The sequence below is a fragment of the Phalacrocorax aristotelis genome, chromosome 13, assembly GCF_949628215.1.
Source record: "Phalacrocorax aristotelis chromosome 13, bGulAri2.1, whole genome shotgun sequence".
In the NCBI taxonomy this organism is placed as follows: domain Eukaryota; kingdom Metazoa; phylum Chordata; class Aves; order Suliformes; family Phalacrocoracidae; genus Phalacrocorax; species Phalacrocorax aristotelis.
The window spans coordinates 3079691-3091602 of record NC_134288.1 but is presented as its reverse complement, the minus strand read 5'-3'; the positions used below and the strand labels follow the sequence as shown (position 1 = coordinate 3091602).

Here is an 11912-nt window from a genome sequence, read left to right as displayed (position 1 = left end):
AGTTCTATGTTAAGATTCAGCATCAATATGGTGTCTGAACTATCTCAGAGCTACATTCTGCCTAATTAAGCAGTATCAACATGTCCTGATGTCACCTTCTGTGCAAAATACATCCCCATATTCGTGTGGCTATAAAAGCACGAGCAGTTCTCATGCTGGTATATCATCCCTGTGACTTTTTGTGACTGGTTTCTGTTTAATGATAGCCTAACTAAAAATAAGCTTGTAATGTAAAAGCAAAATAACCTTTATCTTAGACTTTATTCTGGGTCTTGGACATAGTTCAGTGACATGATCTGCAGAACACCACACCAATCATTGCCATGAGCTGTTTAGAAGAGGAAACTGAAGGAAAAATCCAAATCGAAGACACTCACTCTTATAGTATCTTTAATTTATCTTGTGTTTTACAGAAGTCTGAACGGATTAAAAAGCACCTCCTTTCCCATCATGTTCCTTACAGTTGGTAAAATATATTCAATGAGCAAATGTAAGTGAACAGCTTGAGGATCTGCATCTTGCAAGGATTTCACAGACCAATCAAAAGCCAAATTTCTTGTAGTTTTTACAATCTTGTTTTAATACAATGGTAAATCCATCCAGATTGTAAACCTGTCCAGTCATATCTCCCCAGAACACTTTGCAAAATCCAGTGTTGATTAGCAAACTAGTTAGCTTTGGCACGGAGCTGTGCTCTCTTGCCTGTGACAGCCTGGAAACCAGTTTTGATGCTGGCGACGGAGCAGCGAGAGTGGCAGGTCTCACACTGCAAGAAATATAATCTGGTATCCTTCTGTAGGATTGTGTCTGGTGACCGACATGTATGACAGGTGACATACTCCTCTGCAGAAAAGGAATTAAGTTGCAGTTAAAAGATAATGCATTATCAGCGGACAAGTCTCCACTTCTCCAGCCTTTAGTTTAAGTTGTCTTGAAAGGCTGTTCAGATGCATCTACTCAGAAGTGCCTTACTATGAAAACCACAGAGGTTGATGCAACCTAAAAATTCCCCCATTCCCAGATTAATAAAGACTAGGTTTCATATGGTACATTATGCACTGACACTGGTGTTTTAAAAATAATAACAGCCTGTTAAGACTTCCTCCTGGCATTCCAGAACTTCCTCTGCTGAAACAGCAAGTGTCAGCAACTCTTGTACAGACACAGCACTAAAGCAGTGTTTTCTATTACATATAACCTGTGAGTCCTCCACCCAGCAGTGACACACAGAGTATTTGTTAATTACTGTGTACAACAGACTTTAAAATCAACAATTACTGTTATTTTTCAAAGCCAAGAAACCAGTCAGCTGAAAACAACCCATTCTCAAGTGTTTCTACTGTCTTCCTTGGTACGCTTTAGTGTCAGAACAGAGTACGACCTATGTGCTTATTATAACCATGGCAGAACCACCTGTACTTGCATTATTCCACCATAAAGCTGCAGCAAAATTGTAGCTTCTGAGCACAGAATCCCCACTGCATCCACACACAAGGGCCATACATGGGCCACTGGTCATCAAAAGGGGTCTGAGGGAAATCTATAGTGGAAAAGGGAGTTATACTTACTGATATATCTTCTCAAGACATTTTCTATCTGTTTTTGCTGGAATCTTCCTTTGATTACAAGTTGGTTGTTACCATCTATTGAGCCACTAATTTAAAAGAAAAATTAAGTAAGTATTTGATTTGCAGAAGACGTCAAGCATTAAAACGAGTCAGGAACATGAAGCAAGATAATGATGCATTTTTAACAGCAAGAGCAAGCCAGAATTACTTTGTGGGAAAAAATGCAAAATTCTGAAGGCACTTAAAAACCTACAGGAAGTTTTGCCCAAGCATAACGCCCCTGGAGTAAAAGCAAACTCCAGCAGAGATCAGCCTCACAGTTAAGCTATCTAACCAGAAGAACTTTACAGAACTGAGTATTAACACCTGCTTATCTCACAGATAAGTGACCAAGACAATTCCCTAGTAACGTGTAATATGTCTAATAAGATCCTCTTCTAGCCATTCTGGTGTAATAAGTTGAATGTTTTTTCACACTATGGTTTAAGTTTTTGTTTGTCTCAAGCTGAAGAGATTCCAAAAGCTGGAGAGACTCCAGAGCCCAATCCAATGGGCATTTGTTATATACGTGTTGCAGTTAGACTCCTCAACCCTCTATGCCTACGTATAACAACATTGTAGTCTACAACAGAGAAACGAACAGACAACCAGAAACTACACCACTACAGCATGAGATCTTCAATAAGTCATATAAAATCAACACTGGCTTTATGCTAAGACAGGTGGATTTAACTGCAGCGTTAGAATAACTAGCTACAGGCCCACAAGACTTGCCAGCAGGCAGTCAGGCATTCTCTAGCTACCTGTCCTCTGCCTGAGGTCAATATGAGCCAGAGCCACCCTCACCGACTGCGACAAACAGCTCTGCTATCAGAGCATCTTTGAGAAAAATCCCAAGTAGGGAATTCAAACCCTTATCCAGACTGTTCCCTGGGACTTATATAGTTTGCCTCTGTACCTCTTCCCTATGACGGTACGTCTTCAATCACCCAGCACAGCATCTACGTGCAGGGAAGAAAAGCCTGATATTCAAGCACATATATGCAGACCCAAACCCCAGAATTTTATTTGTCATCAGACGTCAACCACGTTGCCATGGCTTCCTACATGCATAAGCACATACATAGCCCAGCAGCCTTACCTGGTACCCAATTCTGCCAACAAAAATGCCAGGAGATGTTTTGGCTGACGATGCAATCTAAAAATAAAGTAAGGATATGTTTAACCTTCCCCCTTCAGAGAAATTTGATATTTATACAGGACTGGCAGGCTAAAACAATCTTAAACTACCAAATTTAAAAGGGGGCAGTGGCCAGAAGGCCTGCACCAAAGAACATAGGCAGACAATGACTGAGGACACAAGAAAGTTGAACAGTCCACAAAACACCTCATCATCTCCCCCAAACCAAACTCACAATTACAGTAAATATTGAAAATTAAAGTTTTCTACTGGAGATTTTCCATTCTTATTCTCCCGTCCCCCTGCCATTCCCTGAAAAAAAGTGTTACTAGCTACCACTAAAAATTCACTTCAGTACACTATCCAGATCCTCAGTATGATTTAATCAGGACTGTCTTCCGGCATGCTTTGGAAACACATCACATATGGATTCCCAGAAGTGCCCACAAAGAATAGAACTGCCTTCACAAGAAATAATTAAGACACAGAAAGCACTGCAGAAAACAGTTGAAAAAAAAAAATGTACTGAACTCCTTTACCCAGAGAATAGTATTTGTAGTCAGCTCAAATTAGGGAAAAAACCTTCCGCATCCCCCTGCCCAAGACTGGCAAATAAATATTGCTTGTGACCCAACTACAGACTTGATAAAAACCACTGAACTCACAAAAGCAACACGTTTAGTTTCAGTCCATGAGGCCCATGTAGCAAACCTACCATTTTCATAATTTAAATATAAAATAAGAAATTATCTCAAATCATCTTAATAAATATCTTCTCAGAGAAATGTAGAGGAAGCGAGCGGTATGATTGAAATAGCTTTCAGTTTGCTTTGGTTTGCCATAGTTTTTTTGCCAGAAGATGTGTTCAACACAACAGCCAACAGCACAAAAGAGTACATTCATCTGCCATTCCTGGGAAATCTAAAAAGGAAACTTACAATTTGCAGATATCTGTAAAGTTGACAAAAGATGTTTTCTTGGTCCCTACTCTTACAACCTGCGGAGGCTTCATGACAAATTTTCGTTTTTCTCCAGCTACCATATCTGGGTTTTTTTCCCGCATGATGTTAAATACTCTATTGAGCAACTGCAAGAAACAAGGATTCACATCAACATGAATAAATATCTTGCATTTCTCAAATGAAGTACATCACTTCTAAAAAAAGTTGAAACAGCATTCATGATGAATATTAGTCTGTCTTTGCCCATGAGCATTTTCCCCACATACTTTTGAACACACACCTTAAAAAATGTTCTGATGAACACAAATATATAAAAGCCATTTCCCCCAAGGGTTTACTTCATAATCTACAAGAACCTCAGCCTATTTGCAGAGATGTTTTAACTATCACTAATCTTGCCCTATATGAAAATTAACTGCAATAAAATATGTGCTTTGTTATTTTTCTGTTCATGAGCTTCTGACTACAAGTCCTTTAAGTCAGAAATAGAACATAAGAGCATAAGGCCATGTTCTGCTAATGCATGAATGCAACATGAAAAATACTTTAAAAAGTCTTTTGAACGTTACCTCATCATATGTGTAGTCCCTTTCTGAGCCTGCCCACGCAGGTCCTGACTGAAGGCTAAAAGAAATGCCATCATCTTTTTTGCTATCTTCATCCTCAAACGCTGTAAAGGAAGTTGTTTGGGATTCATTAGGAAAAGAAACATTCTTTAACCTCACACTTACACCTTTTCTAAAAAGGTGCATCAGAGAAGATTCCACTAAGATGGGACAAAAGTCTTCTCTGTTTGTCTGCCTAGAAGGGACACCAGCACTTACAGCAAATTTATACTGTGCTTTTATAGAATATTTTCCTGATAAATAATATAGTGGTAAAGATAAAATTAATTTTGAAACAAAAAAAAAAGGCACTTGAACAGAACTTACTCACCTACAACATGGAATACATTTCACTTTCAACATCTCATTGAGCTAGGTTATATTTTTACCTTCATCCTTCTCCATTATCTCATCTTCATCTGGAAACTTCACATTCTTCTTTTTCTTCTTTTTATTGCCCAGCATGATATCAAGGTCATCTTCAGGTTCTACTGCCTCTGGCACATCTCCTTCAATCTTCAAGTCCTGCAAAGAAATAATAAGACTATAGTTTACAGTATTAAACACAAGTCTCCATTGCACAGCATTAGAAATAATACTAGTAGCACACGATACTAAATGAATACTGCTAATATCCACCACAGTCCTGAAACGTAACAGACAAAGATGGAACTAAAGTACATTGAAGAGAGCACTTCACTGCTACCATGAAGTAGGGCTAGAATTTTAGCTTCTGGTCTAACTACTGGCTGATCAAGAACAAGGTCACGCTATACTTACCTAAAGACATCAGCCATTTTAGGGCATAAGGGAACAAAATACTCTACGTGCCAGACAATAAGGTAGGCAAAGATGTGCTAACTGCAGCCAGTCCAATTTGTTATCACAATTCTGCACACCAGAGAACCCAGAGCAAGCACTTCACCTGTCTAGGGCAGATCAGAGGGAGATTCTCCTCTCTGAAAGGCAGAATTCAAAGAGGAGATTTACACATAACGTCACATTTCTCTGTCCTCTTGCCCATTACACTGACAAATGATACAAAAACATGACTTGGAATAAAACTCAAGAGTAAAAGTCTCTCGTACAGCTTCCAGAACACTGAACAGCAGCCAATCATTTCTAAAAAACACCGGAGTGGAAACAGATTTCTTAGCAGATATATACCCTTTATTGGAAGGGCTGGCCTTTAGAGGACTATTCTGTGCATGGCTTCTGACATCCATTTACTTCTCTCACTCCAAAAGACAATCAACCTTGATGCTAGTCAACCCTTACTACAGATTGCAGAATTGCTTGCTCATTGTGCAGATCAGTTGAATTTTTTCACTTCTGGACAAAGCCCTGCAGGATCAACAAGTTCAGCAGAACCTACTATATATCAAAGACACAGTGAAACTGAAGCTTCATTATTAACTGCACTAAGACACAATGACAGACTCAAAACAACCCCTGCACTGCCAATCCCAAGAAAATCAGAGCAAGAAAGTTTCCAGCCGTAGACAAGATGGCCTAGTTATGTAAACAAACCTTTACACCTTCTTCTGCTTCATCTATATCAAATATCTTTTTTGTTTTTTTCTTCTTTTTCTTTTGATTGAAGAAGTTTAAATCATCCAAGTCATCTGTTGCATCTAAAAACAATGAATTGCCAAAAGAAGCATTACTGTAGAAACAGTTTCGACACTAAGGTTTCTAATTTACATTCAAATCTTCAAAACATTACAGTAAGACAGAAGCAATGATCTGTAGCCCCTACAGATATCCTTCAGGTTTTAAACAGGTCATTCCCCTCTACCCCAAATACCTCAGCACAATTTTACAGTTTGTGGACCTTCTAACTGCATTTTCTTATTTTTTAAGCACTTAATCTTTCTTTCTGCTGTACAAGAGAAACTAGCCACTTTTGCCATTATAATAGAGATGCTTGAAAGAAGTGAAAAGAAAACGGTAGGAGGAAGGTATCATTTCTTTGGTCTACTGCAGGAGCCAATTTTATCAACAAACTGGATTTAAGTTAACAGTATTCCCTGAATCAGGTCATTCGAAATTACATTGGCCTCAATTTAAAAAGCAAGGTTAAATACACAATTGCAAGTTTACTTCCCAAAGATTCCAACGAACGCTCTAGTTATCACATTCACAATTGTCCAAAAACTAGAAACCCTTTTAACCATATTTCTGTTATTCACACTATTGCTTAATTGTTCAAATGAAAACCAGCCATAATTGTGGAATTAACACAACTGCACGTGGAAGATTTAAAACTTCATGCTAAAACTATTTTAGGGATTCTCTTTTCATTGTCTCACACAAAAGACAGTCAGGAAAGTGGAATTTACATAAGCCACTGGTAGCTTGCTGGACGTCTGTGAACGTTATTTCAAGAAGAGAAATATGGCCTCCAGATAGGCAGCAGAGTATCACTCACAAGCCTCTCAACAAACTAGGGCCCCAGCATTATACACTGTGATGCCAAATTCTCAAAATACATGACTACCTTTGAGAGTTTAGCTACTTGGATTCACTTTACCTTTCTTCCTGCTGTCTTCTTCATCTGCTTCAACATCTTTGTCTTCTGTTGGCTCTGGTTCAACTTCTTTTGTTTCCGACTGCTGAGTCTCTTCCGCTTGTGTATCCCCTCCCTCCTCATCCAGCATAAAGGGCTTCTTCTTTTTCTTCTTCTTCTTGCTCATAGTGGGATCAAAAATCATCTGTAAAAGTCAAGAGTTCCTTAGCAGCATAATAATCACCTACCATTTAATATTTAAAACACCTTTATAGCTTTCTGTCAACATTCCTTCAGTTCCCCAAACTGTTCCGTGGCTTCAACCTCAACTATGGACTTCTCTAGATCTGTAACAATGTAATACAAGTTAGCTGACTCAAAACAGTGATTACACAGGCTTCTTTAAAACATCACAGATCTTGTCCCAAGCCATAACTAATGTGACTAACTACAAGAGAAGACTGCTTGACAGTTTAGAGCTTCTGTTATTTTTCCTATGATAGTCCAAGTTTCCTGCCATCTATGTATTAGCTGAGCTGAAAATACATTAAAGCTGGGAATCTCTGACAGACTAGCTGCCAGCTACTTCTCCATTTTATTATCATTATGGACTCAAAGTTTGAAGTAAGAATACACAAAGCAATTACTGAACCACTCAGCATGAGGAAAAAAAAAGCACACTTATACCAAAGAGCCTGACTACATGTCAGTTACACTCTACTTCCATTTGTGACGCATTAATTTCCAAATCTATTAAAAGGCAAGGTTTACCAACAACTCTCTTGAAAAGAATGCTTTGGACTAGGGAGAAACCTAGAAGGGACTGGTGATAGAACAAGACCATCAGCTCTCCACACTACAAAACAGCAACGGTCTCGTCCTTTTCTCCCACACAGGTGGGAAACTGAAGCTCAGAGACCAAGTGATTAAAAGCTGTTAATGAGTTATTTAGCCAGGGAAGAAGCAAGTGAAGAAGGCACTAACCCCAAGACTCACTTTTAACCTAGTCTTCATCTGTGGACCTCAGACAATAAACACATAAGGTCTTGAGTTTTCCAACACAGGAATGCCTCTTAAAATTTTCACTTAACATGAAGTTTGACATCATAGCTACTGGTTAGTTTTGTTACATTATCTGGCCATATTGTCACACCATAGTACATATTTAATACATTAAACAATTTTAGACACCTTATCAGACTCTTTCTCCAGTTTTTCTTATCTAGTAATTGAAGAGTGTTCTCAGGCAGTTAAAATTCAGCATCATGAAAACCCCCCCACTTCATCAAAGGAGCAGTTCTCCAACTTCTTGTTTCATTACACCCAGCAAGTTTGAGGGTTTCTCTCCCCCCACAAAGCAATCTTTTCCTCTCGCTTCTTATTCTCCTACACAAGATATTAACGTGATATTCCTCTGATTTTCTGGAACTTATATGTTTCACAAAGACACTACTGAAAGGCAGTAAACTGCACAGCATCACAAAAGTGTCCGCATCTACGGGACACTGAAGCTTGACGCTTCCAAACTGAAGCATGTCTTTAGTCATACACGCTGCACTAGAACAATTTTCAAAAAAGTTGTGTCAGAGGGTTTCCTTCTAGCACTTAGACACATGTGTGCGATTGATATCACTCACAGTAATCAAAGAGTGAGCACAACTGGTTGGGTTACACTGTCTGCTGAAACAGCAGGAGAGCTGCCTGCAGAGGCAAGAGTCCACAGCTTTGGAAACAAGCACATGAACACCATTTTCAAGATCATGACTCATTTCTGTGAAGAAGCTTTGCAAGACTCTGAAGTTTTATATCTTCTCAGATGATTAAACTAACATAAGATTATGCTTAGATCAGGTGTAGTAATTTCTGAGAAGGAACAATCCTACTCACCCCAAATCACTCTACCTTTTGCAAAGAAAAAGACGTGCCTAATCCTGACCACCATAGAGCATATCTTGTGTCTACAAGAGACAGAATGGGTCTTCAGCAGCAGCATGCTAAACTGAAGTTAACACAGAAGGACAACTTCCAGATCCAGGAGATTGTTTTTTTCAGCATTAAAACTATGCAGCCGGCCTTGAACAGAGCACTGCTCTGAAACTCCACTCCATCCAGTCAGGTCAAGCCAAGCTTCCGCAAACCTAAGACCTAATCATAACATGCTAACTGCTCTCAGGAAACTAATGAGTGTCCCACAATGTGAGAAGGAGGTCTATGCCTGAAATTTTTTGTTCATCAAAAGCTTCCATGAAAACTAAGCAAGTCTTAGGTCACACACGCTTTAACAAATCATGATATAAACTAACCAGCCTAGTAACCAGGCTGTATTTTGCCTTCTGTGCTACATGTTTCAGAAATTTCTTCACTCCTTTCCTCTGATCAGTAGGTTTAATTAGTCAAAGCATTATGACACAATTTAAGCACTGAAAAACTCTACAAGGCTGCAGGTCCTCTGCTGAAGGGACTGTAGCCCCGAGCCCAATTACACCAAACCCTGCGCTTTGCCTGTGTAGAAATGGTTAAAAATTTCCTTACTGTTTATGCTCTCAGAGCCAAATTCCCATAGGGGGTTTGGAACCACCCAGTTCTTTCTCACATCCAGCTCCATATATCTACTCCACATTTCAAATGCCTACACAGACAAAACCCCAACTTACGGAAAGTGAGCAACTGAAAGAACAAAAAAAAAAATCAAAGCTTCACAGTCCAAATGCAACTCTCATGACAGAAGCCAACGTTAGTCTAAACTGCTGTGACAGTGACAAATGCTGGGGATCCTGACAGAGGTCAAATTAATCCCATTTCATTAGTTTGAATAAACACAGGCATATCTACAAAGCAGACAGCAACTCTGCACTGATAAAGTTATTTCAGGTATCCTTACACTACACTGAGTTGATGTTTATGATGGCCTGCAAAGTTATTAAGACAATCTGCACCTAAACCCTCTGGCTGCTCATAACACAGCATTCTGTAATATTATTTCCTGGGGCTTTGTAAAACTACAGGGCTGGAAGAACTTTTAGATAAAGAGTAGGATTATATATATAGTCAGATTTTGTAATAAAGCAAAGAGATTTTAATGGACTGCTTCCCCTTGCAAACAGGGCCTGTGTTGCCTCTGCTGTGCCACACTTCTGGGCAGCACTCAGACAGTAGATGTTCCTACCAAGGAGTTTCATTTTGTAGATGGCTCTGAAATTTTTAAGCTACAGTCCAATACAACAAAATAAAGTTTTATAATGTCTATACCAATTCAAGGTACTAATTTGTCTTCATGTGTCTTCACCCTCCTCAACTTCATAGGATCATTGGCTTTAAAAAGTTTCACCAATGTAACATCAATAACAAACTACTTGGCTCCTAACAACCAGATATACGGAAGTTCTGGAAGGCCCGTGTGGTCACTCACTGTCACATGTACACTAGCCAGAAGATCTAACAGTGACAGTTCAACTGTGACATCTGCTACCATTTTGTTCTCTGCCAGTCTACTACATAAAACAATCCAGAGATGTAACTTTACTCCATTAGATATTCCTGATATCACCGGAATGTCAGAACAAATGCATTATGCAAAAAAAAAAGTAGTTTTACTGACACTTAAACTAAATCCAAACTGGGAAACTCCTGATGAACCACTCTGTGGTTCTCTGACCACCTGAGACAGAAAGCAGCTAATGCAAGGATTCCTGGAACCAGAGTACAACCTAGACATTAGAACTGCAGTTCGAGGGACACAATTAAGCATAAAAACGCAGTACATTTATTCTAGATGGTAAAGTAGCTAAATAATTCAGTCTCAGCTACCATTAAAATAATTAGCAATTACACTAGTTCTCCTTTATTACGTGGCACAGATTATGACTTGCCTGTCTCCAAGGTTAGAGCGATCACTTTGCTCAGAAGGAAACAAACCACACAGGTATTTTAAACAACACCAGAAAAAACATGCACGACCAACCAGCAGCCACCTCATGGATTCAGCCAGCGCAGTTTCCCACAGGCTATACAGTCATCCCGCAGGGTGCCTACAGCCTCGTACATGTAAAGCCTTCCTTCCCCCATGAGAGAAACTGAAATGAGGTTAGTTAAAGGTGGCAACATGCAACGTCTACAACTCCTGAAGTATTTCTCAGAGACAGATGTATCTACTTCCCTGGAATCAAACCCCATAAAGCCTGTCGTTACCATTTGTTAAAATATAGCTATTTAGTTCCCGGGGTTAAAAGACAAGATAGTTAAGCTCCAGAAAGAGAGAGCGGTAAGCAAACGGACTAAAAGCTAAATATTGCTAGCAGAGCAGAGAAGATGACGGAGAAGGGGTAGCGGAGAGGTCTGCCTTCCTCCCCGGCCCTCTCTCTGCCAGAGGCGGCCGCCGGCCGGACACAAGGAGCTCCAGGAGAGTTCCAGGCCTCCCCACAGCCGCGGGCCGGGCGGGAGCTGGTGGGCAGAGACCGGAAAGGCTCCCGGGGACGGCTCCGGCCCCTTGCTTAGGGAGGGCGGCAAGCGAGGCCCCCCGCGGACCGGCACCCCCGCCCCACGCGGACCGGGGCGCCGGCGCTGCCTCAGGGCGGAGGCCGCGCTCGCCGCCCGGCGGAGGCCTCAGGCCCGCTCTCCCACATGGCGGCGGCCTCGGCCGCGGCGCGGGCCCCGAGCTCGGCTCCTCCGAGGGCAGCGGCGGCGGCTGCCGGGTCTCACCTCGTCGCCCGACATGGCTGCGGCCGGGCAGCGGGGCGGAGCGGGGTGAAGAGGGGCGGCGGGCCCTGAGGGACGCGGTCAGCCGTTAGCCCCGACCGCCGCGATCGCCTCTTGCATCAGCGCTCCCTCCCGCGCCTGCGCAACCACCCCCGCGCATGCGCGTCCCGCCGCGGCGCCTGGCGGGAGTTGTCGTTTCCGGAGCTGCGCATGCGCCGCTGGGCCGCGGGCCGGCACCCGGCGGGCGCAGCTTGTGGTCTCCTCGCCATCCTCTCGCTGACCCAGGCGGCTCCAACAGGCACCTCCGCCCGGGCTCCTTCCCCTGCGGAAGGGCCTGGGGAGGAGCCTGCAGCGGTTGCCGCGCCCGTTGCTGCCGGCATGAGGAGGGGGAGG

General features: G+C 41.8%; 1 protein-coding gene across 1 annotated transcript; it reads right to left on the bottom strand.

The window, feature by feature from the left end:
* Positions 1-373: 373 nt before the first annotated feature.
* EIF2S2 (eukaryotic translation initiation factor 2 subunit beta) lies at positions 374-11672 on the bottom strand. The gene is made up of 9 exons (XM_075108420.1): positions 11523-11672; positions 6849-7029; positions 5846-5949; positions 4705-4840; positions 4280-4380; positions 3687-3835; positions 2710-2766; positions 1569-1654; positions 374-843 (listed from the first exon to the last, which is right to left on the bottom strand). The coding sequence occupies exons 1-9, from the start codon at positions 11535-11537 to the stop codon at positions 668-670; spliced, it is 1005 nt and encodes a 334-aa protein (XP_074964521.1). The 5' UTR covers positions 11538-11672; the 3' UTR covers positions 374-667.
* Between the last annotated feature and the right edge of the window lie 240 nt (positions 11673-11912).